This window comes from Agelaius tricolor, unplaced genomic scaffold (assembly GCF_023055355.1).
Source record: "Agelaius tricolor isolate 1412-34295 unplaced genomic scaffold, bAgeTri1.0.p SCAF_24, whole genome shotgun sequence".
In the NCBI taxonomy this organism is placed as follows: domain Eukaryota; kingdom Metazoa; phylum Chordata; class Aves; order Passeriformes; family Icteridae; genus Agelaius; species Agelaius tricolor.
The window spans coordinates 10478783-10502819 of record NW_027269284.1 but is presented as its reverse complement, the minus strand read 5'-3'; the positions used below and the strand labels follow the sequence as shown (position 1 = coordinate 10502819).

Below are 24037 nucleotides of genomic sequence, written 5' to 3'. Positions count from 1 at the left end.
CTTCTTAATTGCCTCCCAAATCTTAGCTCTTGATAGCTATAAAAATTCAATTTGCTTTAGGTGGGAAGAAGGTGCATATTTCAGAATATTTATAAAATTCAAATGTACATGTCAACAGATCTGATAAATGTATGAGCTACATCAATGCTTCAAAGGTTTTGCTACAGAGAATTAGTTATAACCCTGATGTGGAAAATGGCTGAGGACTTGGAGAAAGTACTGAATGATTTTCCCAGCTGTTGAGCTGTTTTTCTGGAAATATTTAGTTCAAGGTGTCTACTGCCCTTTTTGTGTGCTCTCTGATGAACCCATGGTGCTTCAGAGAACTTCCTTCCTGCCTTTTAAGTATTAATTTCATACACAATTTATGACATTGTCATGGAGACCAAACTTCAATTCTGCTGGTACCTTGATGGCCTCATGCTGCCATCAGCTGATTTTAATTTTCACCCTATTAACATTCCACGAAATGCTGATGTTCTTCTGTTCCCTTTCCAGCTCCCACCAGATCATCCTTCTGAGAATTGCCACCAGTTCTGTGCATCAGCAGTGCCAAAAACAAAAGTAGCAAGTTATGATGGTAGCAAAGGAACAAACAAATAGTTTATCCTCCCTTATAGATATCTAAATAAGTCTTTTAATTGAACATTTTTTTTACTTCTTTAGTAATTGCTTTGTTTGCTTTTATCCAGTTCTTTGGGGTTTTGTGTGGTGGGTGTGAATGCATATTTTTGTTATTAAATATTTTTCTGCCATATTGTGAGAGAGGACTTGAGGCTGTGAGATAAGGTGATTTACAGTCTGGCATTTGGGAAAATAATTATGTAAAAATGTATTAGCCCTTTTTTATTTTTAATATTATTCTCTTGATTATTCATTTGAGGTGAATTTTTATCTCATACTCTGTTCTTATCTTTCTAAGCACAGACCATCATCACATCCACCTCACTATAAATGTTATGTTACAGATGAAACCACTTTTGAGCTTTTCTGGTTAAATCGTGTTTTTCTTTCCTCATTTCATAAGTAAGAAAGTGCCAGTCACTTCTGTGCAAAAACTAGTGAATGGCCTGCCTCCCAGCAGGTGAGAAGGTTTGCTTAAAGGTGCTGGATCTGCTTTTCTACATGAACTATATGCACTTAATGAGTGAACTTAATCACTGCTCAGTAATTAAGTCAGAGGTGCTTCACTGGAAAGCAATTTGGGTGGATGTGATTTGGCACAGAGCCAAAATGGGAGGGAGATGCTTTAGTACAATGTGAATCTCTACAAGCAGTGACCTGGGGTGGAGACCTTGGGACCCAAGTTGAGGACATCAGGGAAACAAAGGGAGAATGTGTAGTCCACAAGCTGGATGTGAAAGAACAGCTGGGCAGTGTCACAGCCCAGACTCCCTCCTCCCTGCTGGCCAAGGGAATCCTTTCTCAGGACCAAAACAGGGATAAGCAGGGATAATGACAGTGCTCCATGGGGCATTTGTTCTCTCCCTTCTATGTAATAAGCTGGCATGTAAAGACAAAGAAATTTCATATTGGTTTTCTCACAAGTATCCACTGAAACAGACTGTTTCATCTCTAACCAGTGGAGTCTGGTTGTTCCTGCACTGGGAAGTCAGAGTCAAAAACCTCTGACCTGGGGATCTGGCCAGGCACAACAAAGAGCTGTGCTCCTGTTAAAGTGGGATGCTGTTGACAAAATGCAGGGCAGTGACAGAAGGCAGTGTGTGCCTTGCCCATTGTTAAAAACCTTCCTTTCTTTTCATTTCTGTTTTGCAGAGCAACCAGTCCTACATCTTGCAATACAATTTCCTTTCCTGGGGCAGAGTCACAAACCAGAACAGTGGGGTAACAGCCTCAGTAGGATGTGCAGGATGCTCTGCACTCATCATTTCCTCCTAAGGACAAGTTTGTGAGGGTGCTGAATATTGTCATCATGAGAAAAGAGAAGAGAGATGACAGATTTATCACACTGGTGTAGTGCTCAGGGGTGTGTACAGGTGATTCCATATTTGCACACAGATGAACTTATAGATACAAAGAATTTCCTGTATTTTCCTGCCTTTTTAAAGATGTGGCCTAAGAATTCAGAAAAATGTGAGATCAAGAAAAAAAATAAATGTCCCAGCTAGTTTTGGTTTTGGGCTGTTACCCAACTTCATTCTCAGAATTTTAGTTTTCTTGACTGCTTCCACTGCATTACCATGCGTGTACTCAAGACTGTAGTTAATACATAAATTCAAAAGGAAACATCCTTTTTCTGCAGCTATTTGCCTCCCTCTGTCAGAGGATAAATTTACATCTTCAGTTTACATATTTGAATGCTAAAAGTATCTTCCCACTTTCTGCTATTGTGTGTAAATTGCCATCAGCCTCTGCTAGAAGCTTGGTTAATGTGTTCAACAAAGGGATGTTTCTTTCTTGGTCCCAGTCCCAAATGCAAATGTTTTTCAGTCTCATAGAGCTTATTAAAGGAGTATTTTTTTTCCATTGTCCCATTCAATTGAGCTACAGCTGCCAGCCTTAGCACTGAGAGTCAGATCCAGTTCAATTATTGCTTCAAATTAAGACAAATACTACTTGGGGGGACAGCTTATAATAATTTTCTCTTCATGTGGAGTAAGATATATTTGCCGTCTGTTTGAAGCTGGCTGAGACTTTTACAGAAAAATGAGAAGATAAAGCGAGTCAAATGTTCTGAAGACATGTCAATTAAGAAAAAAATTTGTCAGAAACTTGCCCCCTACTTGTCTTGCCTGGAGGACTGTTAGACAGCCAGACTCTTGACTCCTTTGCTAGTGGGTTGTGAAGAAGAAAGAGCTCCCAGGTAGGATTTCTGCCTTCTTCTCCCATATGCAGGCTGCTGGATTGCCTGAGCCAGAAGATCTACACCCACCTCAGTTTCTGGACTGCCCTGCTCTGAAGTTGTCATGTCACCAGGCTGGTGCCTTTCCCAGCTTTTGTAATGTTTGGGCACACGTTAAAAATAAAAATAAAAATCTGATATTTCCATGGACATTTCTAAGTATCAGTGAAACTAATTTTGAAGCACAGTTGCTTAAATTTCCTTTATTTTCTTTATAAGGAAGCGGGTTAAGAGAGATTCAAGGTAAGATCAGGACATAGTTGTGCAGAGGCAGGACAGGTCAGGAGAGGAAGCAACATTCCATCCTGTCTGGAGTCCCTGGAAAATGCAACTGCCCGGTCATTTGCTCATCAATGCAGAGAATGGGCTGTAGCTCTTCAGCTGTACATTTGGCCATGCACAGGCATTGCATCCAGTTTATTCCTTGTCTCATCTCCTTAACCAATAGCACAGCCTGTCTCTGGCAGGTGGCCTGCAGTAGTGCAGTCAGGGGAGTCTTCCTGATAGACACCAGTAAGTCCTTTTAAATCTACTGTGTTTTATTAATAACTGCTGCATTTTGTTGCATTCTTAACACAGAAATAGTGGTTCAGGAAGCCCTGTATGTGGAAGCTGAGAAGTAATGCCTGTGAGGCAGCTTTTAGTATTGCTCCTTCATGTCTGCTTCTGTTTGCATCTGGAAAAAAAAGATGTCTGATGACAAAGGCCCTCTGTACAGCCCTGGATTTAGCTCATGATCCCTCCTCAGTGCAATGGTGCTTTTGAAGGTGATGTTCTTTGCACTCACTGAGGTCTCTCCCTTGTTCCTGACAGTTTGTCATGCTCCTCCTCTCTGCACCTCCATTAACCTAAGCAATGTTACCACAAATAACATGACTCTGACATGTTAAATTTAGAAAAAGAGGAAACACTGAAGACTTGACAGACGATTTTGGAGAATTTAAATGTCTGGGGTGAGATAGAATGACAGTAGTTGGCATACAAAGTTGCTTCTTTGTGATTGCTCTGAATCAACTTGATAAACTCAACTATAAATTAGAAAGGCAAGAGTTATCTCAGCTTTGTAACAAATCTTAACATTTATTGTGACTATAATTGGAATTGAAAAAACAAGACGCTGAATCTAAGGGTGGCAGTAAGGTTTGATTATTCATATTCTGAAATAAATTTCTGCAATGACAAAGACATTGCTCTTTGGCAGCAGTTACAATGGATAAAGAAAGTGAATCATTGAGATCCATTCCCAGAAAATTTAAACAAAGAGAATACAGGCAGAACTAGAGTTTGGGTTTGGGGTTTTTTTTCACTTGATGAGATCATAAATTCCCATTCAGCACATCCTCTCTGAAAAATATATTTGTATTCAGAGATTTGCCTAATTAATGGATAAAATAAAGGAGTAAAAGAGTTTCCTTCCTTTTATTTCTTTAGAGCTACAGTTCTAACCATGCTCTAAGAACTGTATTAAACAACTTCTCTATCTGCTGAGAGCATAAAAGAATGTTCCTAACAGTACTCACATTTCAGAAAATAAGAAGACCCAAAAGGTCTACCAAGGGAAGATGTCCCACTTCACATGCTGGGAAAAGGAGGGGACATGAAGATGTGGCACACACACAAAATACAAGTGGAAGCCTCATTGCCTCCTGCGGCAGTAACCATGGCATGAGCATGGCAAAGAGCTGCCATGAAACAGGACACCAACAATCATGGGCATGGATTATCTGAGTGCTTATGCTCAAATTAATGAGCACAAGGTGCTGCTGGCTGAGAAATAACCACAGAGATGTCCTTCTCTGGATCCTCACACTGCTGTGAGCCAGTGCAGGTCACTTTGGGACCAGCTGTGTCACTGATCACTGCAGTATCTGGAGAAAATCAATTGCTTATCATTATGTGGGAGTAAGATGTGTTAAACAGAGGAGATTTTTGAGCAGCTTTTCTTCCTTTGAGCTTCACTAATATGCTGGGGTTAATGTAGAGACAGCAATATTAAAAAAAGAAAAAAAGCACAGAAGAATTGCCTATGTTTATTTAATTTACTTATTCCTATAACTGCCTCAAAGAATCTCCTTAATTCAGGATCCCTAACCTGAAGGGCTTCTTACTCTTTCCATGTCTCTTTGCACTAAATCTTATTAAAGAACAAGGTGTTCTTTACATGAAATTGAACATTAACAAAAAGCTTCTACAGGTGAGGTTGAGCAACATAGATAGAAAATTAGGGAAATTTTCATTATTTGCCTTTTTTCCTGGCTTATGCATCGTAATGTGTTTGCAAGTTAATGACTTTCCTGTCTTTTTAACCTGAATAGATGAGGGTTTATCTTCCTGGAGTTAAATGTAAAATCAATTAAGTGATCAGAAGCAAGATATGCACCAGTTATGGAAGGAACTCAGAATTTTTTAAGACCAGCATAAGTCAGAAAATCTGTCTTGTACTTTTCTCTGCTGATCAAACAAAAACCATTCTCTGACAGTCATAATTATCAACCTTTCTGTACCAGTGAAAATGTACATGTGACTGTGATGCACTGAGCATATCAGGGACTTCCCAAAAACAAGAAAAAACAATCTCTAGAGAATACTTGAATACTTCCCAGCTTGCTTCAAACATCAGCCTCATCACCTTGGTCTGCCTCTGTAATCAGTGGGAAAAAGAGAAATTCCAGAGGGCAGTTACCACAGCTGTGAGCAGGACCACAGGTGTCCTACTTACTGCTCAGTGACCATAGAGAAACCACTTTTCTAACCCAAAGTACATTAATCATGTACCCAAAGGTAGTCTGGACAAAACTGGGTCTAAGAAACTCAGTTCTAGTAAGCTGTTGAGCACCTGCCCATTTGGATTTTTAAGGTTTCTCCTAGATTTGGTGTATGAGTGAGAAACAACAGTAAAAAGAAAAGGTTCTTTTATGTATGCTCATGCTGCTTGAAGGATCACTTAAATCACACTGTTATTTTACATTCCCTCCAGAAGAGTTGGGTTTTACATGGAAATTGAATTTTGTAAGGAAATTTTTATATGAAAGAAATCGTCTTTCAATTTAAACTGAAAACAGCTTTCTGTCCTTGTTTAAAATGACAGAGAAACAATAAGCCTAATTTGTTTTGCACTACATTCTTCACATTACCATTCAGATTTTTGCTTCATCTTTTGAGTTTAGAAAGCTTGCAAAATAACTTGCATGCCAATTAAGAGGGTAAGCCTAAAACGAGCTAGTGAAGATTTGACAGAGTGAGATGTGCTTTGGTCCATCTTGTTTAATTTAACATTTAGAAATACCCACAATTAAGAAATAAGGTATATCATACTAAGAGGAATATCTGAAAATGTTTGTAGGCATCTACACGTGATTGAAAGCATCATACATCAGCACCACAGTTTTAAATTAACTATTTTATTGACAAAAATTAAGAGAAACTGCTTGAGTGAAACCTTTTGAGTAGCTGGCTTTATTCACCAGGATTATAGTGGAGTGGAGGAGATTCTCTGGAAGCTGATTGAAGAGTGTTTGTATATTTTTAACGAAACCAGAACAAGATGAACATTTATTTCAATAGCAGTGAGAAATTTTCCTTTGCAGTGAAGTCAGGAAGAGAAAAGGGATAATAGGAAATTTGTCCAATTCTAGTGAGTAAACTAACCATAGAAGGTGTATGCATGCAAGGAAAGACTGATCTGCCTTTTCTAGGTTCCATCCTAGGAAAATGAAGGGGTTTGTGGTGTAGCTCAGAGGAAAATCTCGTTCATGCCTAAATAAATGAAAAAGAAGAGCACTATTTTAAGCCTCTCAACCCATGCAGGGTGCCAAGCACACAGAGATACACCTACACAATCAGTGCAGTGTCTAAGGTTACACACAGCAAAAACAAATACCTATTCTTAACTCCAGTATGTGATTTGTTGTTCATTCAATGAATCTTGTGCTGAAGATTAAATTTGTTATGATTGAAGTTTTATGATAAGTGCTGCAATTTTGATGTTTCTTTGCTCCATAAACCTGGAAAAAAAAAGGACACAAAATTGTCGCTAAGATATTACAGTGTTTTAAGTTAAAAATAGAGAGAGTTTGGAATCGTTTGTGGTAATCTATCACAAGTTTAATTGCTGAACTTTGGATTTCAAGAAAGCCTAAGTCCAGACCTAATAGTTATCTTTCATTAACTTCTGTTGTGCCAGCACAATTTTATTGCTCTGTGCTCCAATTATTTGGGTTATTTGATCAGGTGACATCCTTGTTTAGTAGTTAGCTGTTAGCATTGGTAACTAATTTTTTTAAAAGCTTTCACTAAATGAAGAACTGTGAACCTCAAATAATGAGGTTGTGAGAAAGAGGGAAGAGAAACAGAGGAAATTTTCTATTGTCTCCAGAAACAAACTTCTGCTCAAATTCTGTTCTTCAATATTCCTTTAATTGTATGTAGTTTAGAAAGCCAGCTAGCTGCTGCAATGAAAAGGTTGCAGACTGACAGAATTTTTGAGCTTGGGAGTGACATCTTGAGCTCACCTGATGCAAACCCTCAGCTCAAGCAGAGTCACCTAAGACAAGTTTCCCTGTTGGGATTTTAGTATCTTCTCAAAGGAAGACTCCACAGCCTCTCTGAGCAACCTGTCCGACCAATGTTTGACAATCCTCACAGAATTATTTCCTTGTGCTCACATGGGATTCATGTGTTTTAATTTGTGCTCATTACCTCTTGTCCTGTCACAGAGCACCACAGAGTCTGTCTCCCTCTTCTTCATTTCTGCCCATCAGCTGCTTGTACACATTGATGAGATCCCACCCAAACCTTCTCTTCTCCGCAGTGAACAGTCTCGACTCTCCCAGCCTTTTCTCACATGAAAAATGCTCCAGTCCTTTATCCATCTTTGTGGGCCTGCACTTTACTCTTCATGGACTGGGGAGCCAAGAATGGGATGCAGCAGCCCAGGTCAGCCTTGGCTTTCCTAACCCTATCTCTGCAAGATTAGATAACAACTCTATGTTCCTCCTGGATCACCCACCCCTACTTCCACCTCTTGTAGACTTATTTTTACTCTCTGAGTTCAGCTGGATGTCCTTGCTCATCCATGCTGGCTTCCTTCTTCTTGTGCTTGATTTTATACTTATCAGGGCAGACCATGTCAAGCATTGGAACATGCTCCCCTGGGAAGTGGTAGAGTAACCATCCCTGGAGGTGTTCAAAAGACATGTAGATGTGGATCTTAAGGACATGGTTTAGTGGTAGGCTTAGCAGCCCTGGGTTAATGGTGGGACTTGATCTTGCAAGTCTTTTCCAATCTAAAGGATTCTGTTATTCCATAGTTTATTAATATATCAAGGTCTGCAAGTTACAGACTGAGATCTTGACCTGCATCTCAACTGGGGTACAAGTTTTTGGTCCATTATTCCCCATGACCTTTTTCCTCACCCACAAATTTCTCCGGTACCTATTTTCCTAGGTGAGCAGTTCCCTGTATTGGTAGTGGGCCCTTGTTTGTGTGAGTAGTTTCCCTGAGTTCATCACACAAGCTGTCTGTTGCCTGCTTTAATTGGAAGTGTTTGAGACAAGCCAGAGACGAGAGAGACTCGTTGGCTTGCAGACATAATTGCTACTGCTGTAGTGCCACGTGCACATGAAGTGCTATAAATTGGCAGTGATAATAACACAAAGTGATAATGAAGAACTTGGTGAACATTGGCCAAGTCACAGCACATCTCCAGCACAGCTGAATGGAGTTCAGAGGCTGCATTCAGATGAGAGTATCAACAAATCCCAAGTGCCTTCTATATATATATGTTCTAATTCACTCAAACAAAATAGAGCTCTCATGTATAATTGTGATGTATCTATTTTAAAGACTATAAATAGAACACAAGATAGTGGAGACTTTTCTTTATTCCATTCAACAAAAGATAGATGAAAGATAAAACACTTGGAAAACAATTGATGAAGAATGAAGCAGACTTTGGTCTCAGAGAGCAAAACTGAGTGAGCTTGGTGAAAGCTGCCATGCTTTTCATGAGAGCAGAACAATTAAAATGAGCTTTGAGGATATTGCATCCAGGTCTGCTAAAAATCCCAAACAAATAGACTGAGAAATGAGCCTATTTTGCATTCATTTGCAAGTCTTACTTTATCATTGGTCTGATAATATTTGAGAAAACACAGACTTTATCATGAGACTGTGTCATTAAGTCTACAAGTATATGAGCAAATGAGCCAGAAAAGTAATTAATTTTCTCCTGAAAAACAAATTATGAGAAAACACTTTTGGAGACCAGACTTTTGCAAAAACAGAGCTCTTGATATGTGGGAATAAAAATGTTTCCAGAGTCACAGTAATTGATAGCAGTGTGGTTTTTTTCCTCCGTTTTATTGTTCATAGTGTAGCAAAAATTCATCCTATTTGTCTGAAATTTTCTAGGCCTTAAAAAGTGTTCATGAAATTTTCAGCTAATGTCACTTATTTTCTCAAAATTTACCTACTGCAGTGGTCTTCCTTGGAGTAAGCTCATCCATCCCTTTTCTATAAGATCTGAGGAAGCATCAGTGTTCTTGGGTTGGAGAGCAGAGCAGGAATGTGACACTGCTGAGCTGAGGGAGGGAACTAATTACAGCCATTGCCCAAAGGTGTGGTGGTGGTGACATGGTGACATGAAGATGGAGAAAAACTCATGTACACTGAAAGGATGAGTGACACATTTCATGTAAGTGACATAGGTCAGGAAGATAAATCCTAACTGGATATAAGCAAATGTCTCTTCGAGACTGAATGAGTGGCTGGAACATGCTTCCCTGAGAGGCTGTGGAATTCTCATCCTTGGAGAGTTTCAAAACTGCCCTGGATCAGGTCCCAGGAAACCTGACCTAGTTTGAAATTAGCCCTGCTTTGAGGAGGTTGGAATTTGGAATTCCTGACATCTGAAGAGCTTTTCCATCCAAAATTATTCTGTGTGTCTATTTTAATGTTCAGTGAACATTATTTAATCACAGTGTAAAAGATCTCACATGACCGTGGGTCTTATGCAAACCATGGGTCTAAGCTCTTTAGTCCCAGCCTAAAAGGAACAGAAAATTGTAAGAACTCTTCCTCATGTAGTAGATGACCACCTACATTTAATCATATGGTTTCTCTCATGGTTTCTCTACCATTTCACCAGGATGAAAGACAAACAAAATACCATATTTTCATAGAATATGAAAGGCTAGGGTTGGGAGGGACTTTAAGGATCATCTACTTCCAATGGGCAGGGACACCTCCCACTAGATCAGGCTGCTCAAAGCCCCATCCAACCTGGCCTTTCACACTTCCATGAATGGGCCATGCTCACCTTCTCTGAGCATGTGTTCCAGTGCCTCTGAGTAAAGAATTTCTTCCTAACATCAAATCTTAGCCTGCCCTTTTTCACAATCTACGATTATTACCATAACCCACATCTCAAATGACCTCTTACTCCCCTAGCATTTGGAAAATCAGAGGCAGAAATAAAGAAGCTTCTTTTAGGTGGAGCAAAACATTCATTGATTAGAACCAGGTGAAGGAGTGAAAGAAAATGTGCTCTAAAACAAACCATCTCAAATAATCAGGACTCAGAAAGAACTGAAACACTTCAAAACAGCATTGATCAATAACTGTAGTTTGTGCATGCAAGAATATAGTAATGAGGTTTATTTCATCAGCTGAAAGCAAAACGCATAGTAATAGAGCAAGCAACAAGTATTTTAGATTTTGCTTTTTCATGTTTAGCTCATTACCCCTTGCTGACTGCCCACGGCATGGTCATGTGAGTTGTGCATCTCAACTGAGCCAAATGTTGACAGTGCACATGGGAATGATCATAAAATCACAGAGAGGCATGGGTTGCAAGGGACCTACCTCAAGTTTCATCTAGTTCCAGCTGCCCTGGACAGGGATGCCTTTCACTAGACCAGGTTGATCAGAACGGCACCAGACCTGGCCTTGAACACTTTCTGGGTAGGGGCATCCACAACTTTTCTGGGAAACCTGTTCCAGGACCTCAGCACCCTCACAGTAAAGAATTTTTTTCGTAATATCTAATCTAAACTTGTCTTCAGTTTAAAGCTATTCCTTGTCTTGTCCCTACATGCTTTTTTTCTTGTAGGCTCCCTTCAGGTATTGGAAGGCCCCAATTAGGTTACCCCAAAGCCTTCTCTTTTCCAGGCTGAACAATCCCAATTCTCTCAGCATTTCCTCACAGAAGAGGGGCTCCATCCCTCTGATCACCTTGGTGGCCTCCTCTGGGCTTTCTCCAGCAGGTCCCTGTCCTCCCTGTGCTGAGCCCTGCAGGTGGGGTCTCAGGAGAGCAGAGCAGAGGGGCAGAATCCCCTCCCTGGCCCTGCTGCCCACACGGCCTTGGATGCAGCCCAGGAAAGCTTTGGCTTTCTGGGCTGTGAGTGCACATGGCCTGCTCATGTCCAGATGATGAACAGTTGTTTCCTAGATCAAAGAGGATTTGTGGTCTTCTCAACCTCCTGGAGAGAGAAAATTTTCTTCCTTGTGAGGATAAATACTAAGCTGTCTCTAATTAATAATCCTTGCCTGCATGGGAGATACTGCTAAATATTTACTATGCTAATAAGTCTCTTACTATCTTTGTTGAAACAAATTCTAGCCATCTTTCAACCTAATTTCAGGCTACTTTTTATTTAGGCGTTTTTCTTACCATTTTTTTCTTGGTCACTTCAGCACTAAATAGAATTTGAGAAGGTGTAAGCATGAACAACCAAATTCCTTATAGAAGAAATTCCCTGTTCTCAAAAGTTTTCTTAGAGAATATTGAGATATTTACATATCTTTATAAAGAAATATAAGAAGAATAAAGGAAGTAATTGTCCTTCATTCTTAACGACATTTGTAGAAATTACTCTTGTCCTTCTGAGTTTGGAAACAGGCATATTTCCTTTTCTTTTCAACAATGGACTTCTATTAAAGACTTTGCAAGCACAAATCTCAAATTCCAATAACTAATGTTTATCCATTTGCCAAAATAACAAAGAAATCTATAGAAATGCAAACAAAACAGCCATTATGAAGGAACATTTCCAACATTCCTTCAAAATACTTGCATATTTATATTTACAAAGTGCATAAATCTTGAGGCTTTGACTCTTGAGGCTTGTCCTTGGCTGGCAGAACACACAGACTTCAGCAAAAACATTAATTTGCTTAGCTTGGACACTTCATTTTATGAAAAATGTAATTCAAAGGTAAGTATTTGCTATTTGCAGTCCCAGTGGGTGTAACAGTTTTCAGCACACCTTCTCAGCCCAGGGTAGTTTGAAATGATTTGATGTTTGACTGATGAAAGTTGCTATTTTTTGACACCTATATTATATCCTATACTTATACCACCTTATATTGAGGGTGTATTTTACTCCACCATGCCCATACAAGAGAGCTCTGAACTGTCATTTTTCTGCTCTAACTGTTCTTTGGCAAATGTCAAATTATTCAGGTCTTTAAGTGACCTGTTCTTTTTCAATGCAGCAAATCTTTGTTAAACCTCTTGCTGCTTTACAGTGGGTGAGGAGTATTCTGTAACATAATTACACAACCTGGACTGGTAAGAAAAAAAAAACAAGGTAACCATATCAAGAAATGGCATCTACATCTACACTGGGAAAATCTCCAGTTACTAGTGGGGGGTTTATGTCATTGAAAAAATTACCACGTCCCTTTAGTGTTACCAGGAAAACTGGAAAAGAACCCCTCTTTAATTTTGTAGTTAGGAGACACCAAGGATCAGTCATTTGTCATATTCAGTGGAAAGCAGAAGTGTTATCTGAATGTATGAACTGTGCATATCTTGCTTTAACTGATTACCTCAAGATTATGAAGTTAGGCTTAGTCTTAATGATGAAATTTTTCTAATCTGTTTCTAATCTTTAATTTAAGTCATATATAAAATATCCATCATTATGTCATTTTCCCCAGGTAATTCATATGAAACAAGATATATGAATACTGGGTGTCTCAACTGGAAGGATTTAAATGAAAAATTACCCTGGTTAACTAAAAAGAAGAAATGAAAGGGGGGAAATTATCCTAATAATTCATCTGTAATTGCTTTTATGAAGACAGAGTTACAAATAATAAATAAAAATATGATATAAATACAGAAAATTATATATTATTAAAACAAATATACAGATATAAATGTGAAAACAGATACAACTTATTCAATGAGTACTTTGTTTCCATCAAGGACTATGTTCAATAATAGTTTATCTTCCAGTCTGAAGATAATCAAAAACTCAATTCCCTGTTTGCTATGGGCTTTATTATTTTATCTTAATTTGGAGAAAGATGATTATAATGCATTCAAACTTTTCTCCAACCAAGTGAAAGCAGAGGCTGGATCTGTATTTAGAACAGTTTTCCTATAACTGGAGAATGACACTACTTAGGAAACAAACAAGAAATATTATTTCAAGTCATTTACTCTTTCATTTCAAGGAGGATTAAAATGTTGTCTTTAGTGTAACTAATAATGTGTTATTGGTATTCAATACTAATTGATTTATCTTCAACCTAAGTCACAATGTTACAATTCATTTAGAAGGTATTTCTCAACTACCTGGTTAACATAAAAATCTCAAACAACCCCTGAATTTATTTCAAAAAACAATCAACCCTTTTCTATGTCATTTCCCTTTGAACAGATAAGAAGCTTACAAAAGTAAAATTACAGTGTTTGCTTGAAAACTAATCTCCACTGGTCTGATTTGCCACCAGCCCCTCCCCAGCCAGCAGCAACATTTTCAAAGATTCCTTTCTCCCATGGCCAATATTCACTTGTGTATTTCAATTCTTAGACCAATATATCAAAAGCTTTTTTTTCTTAAAATACTGCAATAGAATAAAAAAGATAAAGGTAATATTTCATTTCTTATGTAAAGGCAGGACACTAGATTTGTGTGAGGGAGAGAGGCATAGGAATAGATTGCTTGTGACCATGACAAACCAAATTTGTCTAAGCTGGTACACAAAGTCCTGTTAGTCCTTAAAGCAGGGTAGGAGGAAAATAACACCATTTGTTACCCAGCTGCACAGCAGGACCTGGAGAAACTCCTGCTCTGCATTCAGTAGCTTAGAGATTGGTAGCTGCAGGATCTGCTTAGTGGAGTGCCTGACAGCTCCAGAGACCTTCTCCTGTTTGCCATGCCCAAGTTGTCCTCCAGGTCAAAGACACAGTCTCACTAGGGGAAATTTCTTTACCTTCCAGAAAATGTCTTGGAGTGTTCCTAATCACACTATGGTCTGATCCAGACAGAGAATCACACCCATGAAGGTTTGACCCAGCTGGATCAACTGTGTGGGGAAGACACCACTGCCCATGAGAAGGGGTGCAAGAGGAGCATGATGATGGGTGGCAGGTGTGAGAGAATTTAGAGGGGATGGAAAAACCTGCTGATACCCTGCTGAATATGTGCATTCCTTCAAACTGTGCCTCTACAGCTTTTACTGAACCAGTATACACAACACTTCTGGCAGGGTTAGCAGAGTTACCAGAGACACATATCAGTACAAAAGAAAAATAATAACTGAGTGCAAGAGCAGAACATCAGAGAGGATATAGGGAGCTTCACAACCACTGTGTCTTGGCGTACATCATTCTACCTTCAACATCTAAATAAAACTGACTTGTGCTCCCTCCACAGGTCATGAAAGATCACAGAACCATAGAATAAAAGGGTAGAAGGGTCTCAAGGATCATCTGCTCCAACCTTTCTTAGCAAATCATGATCTAGTCAAGATGGCCCAGACAAATTTGAGAAGTGTCCTGTGTGGGAAGGCTGCCTAGTGCAAACATTAGCTGTACTTCTGAATGTCTCCCAGTTTAGTTTTGGTGTTGTTGGAGGTATTTTTGGTTTTGTTGAGGGTTTTGTTTGTTTGGGTTTCGTGATTGGGTTCAAAGTATTTTGTTCTAGAGGTACAGTTACTTCTGGAATGCCTTATAGCTCTGTCCTTAGGGATTACACTTCATGTGTTTACCTGAGAGGCAAGGCACAGTAGCAGGAGATTGATTCACTGGCAAATCTGACAGCCCCTGGACAAAACCCATCTGTTGTCATCCCAGCCTGGATTCCCAGAGATTCCCTGAGGGTCCCAAGGCAGTGAATGGCTGCAGGTTGGTTGAGCCCTGTAGGAAAGCTTTGTTTGATCTCTCTTTTAAATAATTAATAATTACAAATACACAAAAGCTTGCCTGGCAGGTGACAAAGAACGACCATTCCCCACTCACAGGCATAGAAAACCAGAGTACATCAGCCTAAAAACATGTTTGGAGTGAAAACCTTGTTCCACTAAGTGTTAGCATTTATCTGGATGTGAACAAGATTGCACATTCCATGGATGATTCTCATGGGTCTTTTGGCTAGACTGAACTTTCACTTTGAAACATACTCAACATACTCATAATTTAAAAAAACAAAGGGAATAATCATTGGATTTAAAAGCAAGTTCATGGCAGTCATTCTTTACCCTGCTTTCACACTCTGCCCAAAAAAAAAAAGACTAAGGACATTTATATCTCAAAACTAGAGGTGCATCAGTACCATTTCTACTGACATGTCACCATATGACTTTAGGCACCAAGAGTGCTCTTTAGTCCCAGACAAAACACAGTGTTTCACTTACCATTTAAGTAGAGTTTTCAATCTGCAATTTTTTTCCAAAAATTATTTTAATAATATAAAAAAGAAAGAAACAAAATCTGTACCTTACTTAAGTGGTAACTGAAGAGAAAAATTAACATTTTTCAGAGGATGGTGAGGCACTGGAACAGGTTGCCCAGAGCAACTGTGGCTGCCCAGTCCTTGGAAGTGTTCAAGGCCAGGTTGGATGGGGCTTTGAGCAACCTGGTCTAATGTGTGCAAGGTGACCCTACACATGGCAGGGGGCTTGGAAGCAGATGATTTTTAAGACCCCTTCCAACCAAAGCCATTCTATGATGATGATTTTACCACTGCTCAATGCTACAATTTCTTCACCTAAAATAACAAGTGTCAAAAAAGAAAAAAAAGTCTTGAATGTAACTACACTTTTTTAAGCTTTGCTTCTGCAATTGCTCCAGGCTCAGTAATGCACAATGCTTGGAGGAATTTGAATATATTTGAAGCCTTCTGTTTTGTTATCCTGTTTATATGTTTGTGTGTTACAAAATTCTGCCTCTCTAGAGGTGAGCAGACACCATGTGCCACTTACTTTGCCATTTTGCTTCAGAGGTTTCACTTATTGAGAAGTAAGCTTAATGCAAATAAAATTACTTTCCTCTCCTGGCATTTGGCAGTCACACGGAAACGCAACAGAAGAGCAGAGTATGAGAGAAAGTCACTTCTCAGAACTGTGTTCAGAAAGAATAACAAGCATTAAATTCAAAATGAACCATCTGTGACAACCCCTGAGCAGTGCCTCATTTCAGTAAGTGCAAGCCTGGGAATGAAAGTGAAACTGTACGGAACTGTCAATTAAAATAATCTAATATAGACTTTTCTGCCTCTGGGGGGGAGGGTGTGCACAGATTTTCTGGAAGCCCTCTCTTTTCCATTTTCTTGGCATAAATTTTAAAGTTCAGGAGAACAGAATTACATCTGTAGCCAACATACATTACAGACCTCATGGGAGGAAAGGTGCTGGAAGAGGCACGATTGTTGTGGATCACCTCTCAGCACTCCATATATATCTGGTGTAAGATAATACAACTTCACATCAAAATTAATTCTAAAAAAATTTATAAAAAAAGAGTGATTTCACATCAGAAATAAGGTATTTACCATTCCCCATTTGGGAAAACTATCTTATACAGTTGCATTTAGAAATGAAACCCAGAGAGTTTCTGTCAGTTCACTCAGATCACAAAAAACCAGAGCAATGGCAGCATAGCCAAGGTAAGTAGAAACACATGGAAATTCCTGCTTGCCCGAACACTATATATGTATATATATACTGTACATTTACTGGCTACACCTTTGGATTTACAGGATTTAAATCACATCAAAATTTGGTCCCCAGAGTGTTCAGCAGGCAGTTCTGGGAAAGGGTCCAGAAGAATTCAGTCAGTAACCATGAAGACTCTGTCATTTTATAAGATATAGGGTGCTGACTGAAAAAAATAGGCATTGTTAGGCAGTAAAATTGCAGTTTTAGTCCTTATTGAATTTGGACCTACACTGCAAGCTGTAAAAAATACTCAGCTAATAGAACATTGTGTATTTTTATTGAATCTGGAAAATACCCCTGAGACAGCAGCTCTCAATGCTGCCAGGATACTTTCCATAAGCACTGAACTAGAGTTGTATGTGTGTAAATACCAAGTGTGTTTCAAGGCCTTCCATTTTACTGGTACTACTTTGTAAGATATTTTGTCACCTGAATGAGTATATGGTTATTTAAGAATGTAAAAATCTTAAAGGTATTTTAAATTCTGTTTTATCAACATTCAGGTGTTAATCCATGTTTAAAATAAGACAGTAGTATGGCAGTAGCTCAAGCTCTGCTTGCCCCCATGTTCTGGTTACAGCTGGGATAAATTAGTTTTGTTCTTACTAGAACAGTGCTGTGTTTTGGATTTGGGATGAGAATAATGTTGATCACTCTGGTGGTGTTCACAGGGGTCTTAGGATGAGGGAAGAGACGAGAATGTTGACTCCATGTTTCAGAAGGCTTGATTTATTATTTTATGATATATATTATATTAAACCTATACTAAAAGAATAGAAGAAAGGATTTATTCAGAAGGCTAGCTAAGAATAGAAAAAGGAATGATAACAAAGGCTTGTGACTGACCAAGACAGTCTGGACAGCTGGACTGTGATTGGCCATTAGTTAGAAACAACCACATGAGACCAATCACAGATGCACCTGCTGCATTCCACAGCAGCAGATAACCATTGGTTACATTTTGTTCCTGAGGCCTCTCAGCTTCTCAGGAGAAAAAATCCTAAGGAAAGGCTTTTTCATAAAACATGTCTGTGACAGATCACACTCTGATGTTTTGGCTGCTGCTCAGCAGCGCTCACCCTACATCAAGGACTCTTCAGTGGCTCCTGTCTGCCAGTGAGGAGCTGCACCAGGAGCTGGGGGGGAGCACAGCTGGGACAGCTGGTCCAGACTGTCCAAAGGGATATTCCACACCATCAAGTATCATGCTCATATAAACTGGGGGATTTGGAAGGGAAGGGCTGATAGCCACTGGGGGACAGGCTTGACATTGTTCAGGGGGTGGTGAGCACTGGTGTTGTGCATCACTTGTTCTTCTCAGGTTTTCTTTCTTTCTCTCCTTTTCATTGCAATTATTAGTGTTTTTATCCTTAGTACTATTATTATACTTTCCTTTTTTTCAATTCCTAAACTGTTCATATCTCAACCCACAAGTTTTTACTTTTTTCTGGTTCTCCTCTCCAACTCACTGGGGGAAAGAGGAGTGAGAGAGCATCTGCATGGTACTTAGCTGTCACTGGGGTTAAAGCACAGCACTTAAACATTCAGAGTCCCACCACAATCAAAGTGTGTTTGCAGGACTGACCTCAGGAGAGAGAATGCCTCTCTGTGCATGCCTTTTGAGCAAATCAGGGACCTACCAGGATCTCCTTAATGGGAGCCAGCCCAAGGCATGGCTGTGACTGCATCACCCAGCCTGAGATCTCAGCTGTAACTCTTTCCTCCAGGTATTCCTTTCAAGATGAAGAGGACATGTTCATGGTGGTGGATCTCTTACTTGGAGGGGACCTGCGTTACCATTTGCAGCAGAACGTGCACTTCAATGAAGGAACTGTTAAACTCTACATTTGTGAGCTGGCCCTTTCCTTGGATTATTTGCAGAGATACCACATCATTCACAGGTGAGTGAATTTCATTTGAGGAGTGGACTGCTTGCTTTTGGCAGAGCAGAGGAACTGCTCATATATCTGATTTTGTAGTTCTGTTCATTCAAAACCCCTGTAAAGTTCCCATTGCTTATTCAAGGGTGGAATTTGGGTCTGAAAGGTTTTCTTTTTAAGTGCTTTCTTTCAGTCCACAGCCATTCAGTAGCCTTGTATCCTTCTCATACTGCCCTTTTCTCCTTCTGATCTCATATTATGATCTACATTTTCCACTTTCTTCAAACACTAAATACAATCCATAATAGCATACTGATTGCTTTTAATTTATTTTTAATTCTCCAGTGCCCCAATGTTACTGAACACAAAAATGTTGTAATCCAGTACCAGAGTTTACCACAACAAGATCAGGGAGCAGTTATAGAACCTAAAGCTGAGAATAATTTGTTTACTGGCAGCATCTGCATGAAGGTCAGGAGGAAGAGAGGTGAGGAAGTAGGAATAATAGTACAAATCAAATTGGAACAACGATAGATGCTGCATCCTTTTTGCACTTTTTATATTACATCAATCTGTTAGGTTTTCTGCCATACAGAAGCAAAGATAGTATTCACTTTGAAAAATGTGTCAGGAATCAGGGTCTGTTTTCCTTAAACATTTTGGCATTTAACTGAAGTAGCAGGAATAACTTCTATTTTTATGTCAACACAGTAACTATGAAATTATAAAATTATGGGCTTGAATCTTTTTTTTACTCTTTTTTAGGCTAAATTCAGAGTTACCTTTTCTGATTTAGAGTGGTATGAATGCAAAAATACAGTTTTGTATATACAAAATCTGGATGTGACTTTCAGAGACCAAACTAAACTAAGCTGTGTCACAGATCTCCCAAAGACCAGTTTGAACAAATTCCTTCAAATACATTAATGGAGAGTTTCCACCCCATCCACTTGCCAGAGCTGCCTCCTGATTTTGCAATAAAGATACAATAAAAAGTATGGTCTGACTTTCAGAGGCGGAATGGCCAGCATGAAATCTATCTGAGCAGAGATGCAGTGGTAGGTGGATATTTCATGTTACTGAAACTGTGCTATATTCCAGTAAACATTACAACACTTGCTTTGTTGGCAGCTAGATCTCCAAATATAATAAAACTTGCAAATATTGCAAGAAAATTCTTCAGTACACTATTTTAGTATATTTCCATTAATTTTGCATGAGTTTTATTTTCTCAGTGAGTATTTTAAAAGTGGAGCTCAGAATTATAGCTGACCTTTGTTCCTAATCCCTTAAGGAATGTTCTTGGTGGAAAACAGATTGATGAGATCTTTTATGCAAATAGGCTGGCAAAGTATTCCTTAGATTATCCAGTTTGCAGTCAAAACTTGTATTTTGCTAGAAGTCTGTAGCTTAAAAATGTATCACAGAAAAGCCTGAAAAAGGTGACAGATGTCTTGAAAGAATGAAGGACTGGATTGTAATTGTGGTTGTTCATAGCTTTTTGTGGCAATGTCTGCTGTGTCATGGTCCCAGGAGGAAACTGGGCTTGACTCTTTCATCTCTTTTGCATTAATTAATCAAGTGAACACTTGATTTTTTTTCTTTTTTTTTTCTTTTTTTGAGTCATAGTGGTTCAACGCTTGCTGATTTGCACTGAGGTGGGGGAAGGTATGATCATCCAGAGCTGGTTGTTGGCTCCATTTGGGAGCAAGTTCTGCGATTTGGATTTGGCTTTTGCTCTGCACCAAAACTTTTGACAGAAAGATTGGACAAAATAGCTCTCTCTCAGCCTGCAGAGTGTCACTGACTGGTTAGCTAGGATTTTTTGTCTAGGGATCTGTTTCAGGACTCTGCTGTGTTATGGAATAAGTGTTTATTTTGAAGCTGGCAGTGCTGAGATCTGAATGTGTCTGTCCCACTTCACTGCTCACTGCCCAAATGACACAACTGTGGCACAAGGAGTCTTTTGCCTCTCATCTTCTCACAACTTGCAGCAAAACCCCAAATGATCCACACACCCATGAACATGTTATTTAGGCAGGTGAGACCCAGAATATTCTGCCTTCTGTCTCACCAGCACCTGGAACAGCAGTCTGTGGGATGGGTCTTCAGCTGCCTTGAATCTCTGTAGCATATCTGGCACCAAGAGTGTAGTGCTGACTTAATTTGGTGCAGAGCAGAGCCAGCAGTGATGCATGGTGAGGGTACATCTAGTCATTCCTTTATCACTGCAAACACACCATCTTGTTTGGAGATGAAATCAGTGATTTGCTTGGTGTTTATACCTTGTGGTAGCAGGCCTCAGCAACATCATTGTTACCAAGTGCTTCCAGTCAGCATTCACATGCTAACCTATATTAGATCTTCCATTTTCAAATGAATGTGATGGCAGCAAAAAGGAAAAAATGTTAGTAAGTCAGAGAGTCATTGAGAGAGCCTCCGAGAGACAACATCTGTATGTTGTCTTGGCTACAAAGAAAGAATAGTAGAAGGATTTATCAGACTGAGTTGGTGGATTTTCAAACTGCAGCATCATAAAGAACTGAATATATGGGGTGTGAATTAGGAGTTTAATTCCTCCTAATATACCATTGTGTATGAAATATGTTCAGATTTCCATTACTATTTCATCCAGCATCATGATGGATTGGGTTTTTCTAGGTTAGCCTGTGTCCCCAGGAGTTTGCTAGAAAAGGAAATGGTACTGAAGGGGACAGGAATTCCCAGCATGTGAGAATGGATGCAGGAGTGCAGGGATCAGTACTGTGCCCGTTCCCCCTGGGGATCCCTTGCAATGCCTCTGTGTTTCTTGATGTGGTTAGTGGTGTGTACTTTGAATGTGGCAATCATTTCAGCAATAGGACTTTTGTTACTGCAGGGACAAATTTAGCCATAAATAGAATAAACCCCACTACTGCTCTGGTGTATTTATGAAACTTGCAATTTTTATTAATCACATCCATGTGTATAAAATCCATATTTGTAATGCATAATTCTGCTATAGTGGATTTATTTATTATGGTACAATAATGAATGCTGCTCTGTGTCTTGAAGCTCTATTGTAAATGTTTGCATTTGCATGGATGTTCACCCAGAATTATTAAAACTTTAAAAAGAAAATATCTAAGTTTCAAGCTATTATTAGAAGGCTACTCTGAGTAAATTTTTCACTTATACAACAGCTAACTTAATATTGAGATTGCTGGTCACAGCTAAGAGTTACACCAAAATCTCTTATTTTCTCACAGCCTTGCTGTAATTATATTTTATCCACATTTCTCACATGAAAAAATTATCATTTTAAAGCTGGATGGGTGGCATTTCTTATAGACCCTTGGATCCCAGTACACCCAGAAAGGCTTCTTACAGTATACATCATCTCAAACATTGTCAAATTTTGGATCAAATCCGGAATTCTGCCATTTCAAGATGGTATGACTAAACACATTCCTTCCAGAACTGGTTGTATAATGCCAGTGAATAATGTATTGGACAAAAGTTTTCTCATCAAAGGCTGAATAAACTTATTTCAGCCATGAGTAACTCAACCTTCTCCTTTCACAAATGTTGCTGTTCATACATTTCAATAAAACCACCTGCCTCCTGACCAAAGTAGGCTGCCTGTTTCCATTCAGAGAGTTCTTCCTGCAGTAGCTCCAGTGTTGTCTCTTCTAGGCTGCTCTTGCAGCTACAGCCCTGGCTCAGAGCAGTGCTGGCCCTGCAGTGCTGTGGCTGCTGCCCTGGTAACATGCTCATGCTGAAAAAAAAAATCACATTTTCTCTTTCTAAGGGACAAATGTTAACTGCATTGCCCTCACAACTTTTCATCATCGTCTGGCTCCACTGGTTTTCATCTGCTTAGAGAGGAGGCTGGATGTGGCAGATGTCTGGAATGGAAATTGCAGTAACCTTCCAGCACAATTTTAGGATACTGGACTAGCTCTTTGATCAGTGTGTCCAGGACACTTTTATTTTAGTGGGGTTTATTTAATGCAAAACTGTTCATGTGTGTATGTGTACATATATAAGCGTACATATAATTTTTTTTTTTTTTTTTTGAGCACGATATGGCTGGAACCAGCCTGGCCTGGCAGGTCTGTGCTGTGTGATCACCAGTCTGTTTTCCATTCCTCCAAGTTCTGCTTCCAATGGAGAATAGCACCAGGAGTTATTCCAGCTCTGAGTAACTCAATAGCAGTGCAGGGTGGGCCAAAGCTAATGGAAAATGGTGGCAAATTGAGCATTGCATTTTCCTCTGCCAGATGATCCAGTGCAGGGTAAGGCTGTCTTGCTGCTACCAGCTAGACAAGAGTCACTCTGTGCTCAGAACTGAACCTGTTTGTTCATTATCATTGAGTCTGCCAAGTTGTTTGACAGACTGGTGAAATAAGATACTACATCTAAATTATTAGACACTTCTCTAAAATGGGCCTGCCCTGTCTCACTTGTGACAACATACAGCAAAAGAACAAACTCTGTTTAAAAGGGTGCCCTTCACGCATTTTCCATTTAGTATGTAAGCAGTAAATAGTTTTGAAAATTACTTGGAGATGGAAAATTTGCCCCTAGATTTTCCCAGGTGTCACAGGCAGAATAGTGCCAACCTGAAATTTAGCTGGATATACTAAATGAAACACAGTTCCTTACAGATTTCTGCTCATACTAATAGTCTTTTACTTTCTGGCAAGTGTGTGTAGATGGAGAAAAATTGTAGTAGGGTCTGAAGTAGATGAACTAGGGAAAAAATAACCATCATATGGCTACAGTTCATAAGCAGTATCGAAGATCATAGCAGATCAAGAAGCTCGTCCACTGAATTTCCTTAGTTTGTGTTCCCATGTCTCTTCCATGGCATTGTATCATGTCCTTTAAACAAGTGCTAGCCCACATTATTCTGAGGAAAAATTACAGGAACTGAGCAATGAGCTACGTAAGAGAAGTAAATCAGAAAACATATCAAAACCAGTCCAAAAAGAAGCACCATGCAAACTATAAATCCCTGAACACTTGCTGAATGCTTATGAGCCAGCAAAGAGGAAAAAAGAAAGTGATTCATAAATTCTAGGCACAAAGGGTATTTAAATTTCAGTCATGCACTTAACAAAGAATTAGACACCAGAAGACACAAATACACAGAGAACAAGCCTTTCAATTTCTGAACAGAGTTCTCTTCCTACAAGAACAAATTAATTTTACTTCTGTTTAGCTACAGAAAAAGTTATTTGATATACCAGATAAGATACTGCTAATAAATGAAGCTGGTTTGGAAATGCAGAGAATTCCACACACAGAGTATATAAACCACAAATAAAGTAAACCAGGCTGTATTTGGAAGGAGACACA

The 24037-nt window shown here is 39.2% G+C and overlaps 1 protein-coding gene across 2 annotated transcripts in view; it reads left to right on the top strand.

Moving 5' to 3' along the window:
- Positions 1 to 24037, top strand: part of STK32B (serine/threonine kinase 32B) — a 157917-nt gene that overhangs the window by 69847 nt on the left and 64033 nt on the right. For both annotated transcript variants that reach the window (XM_071447318.1, XM_071447319.1), the window contains exon 4: positions 18542 to 18715. In XM_071447318.1, coding sequence (XP_071303419.1) covers positions 18542 to 18715 — 174 coding nt within the window. The remainder of the gene's footprint in view (positions 1 to 18541; positions 18716 to 24037) is intronic.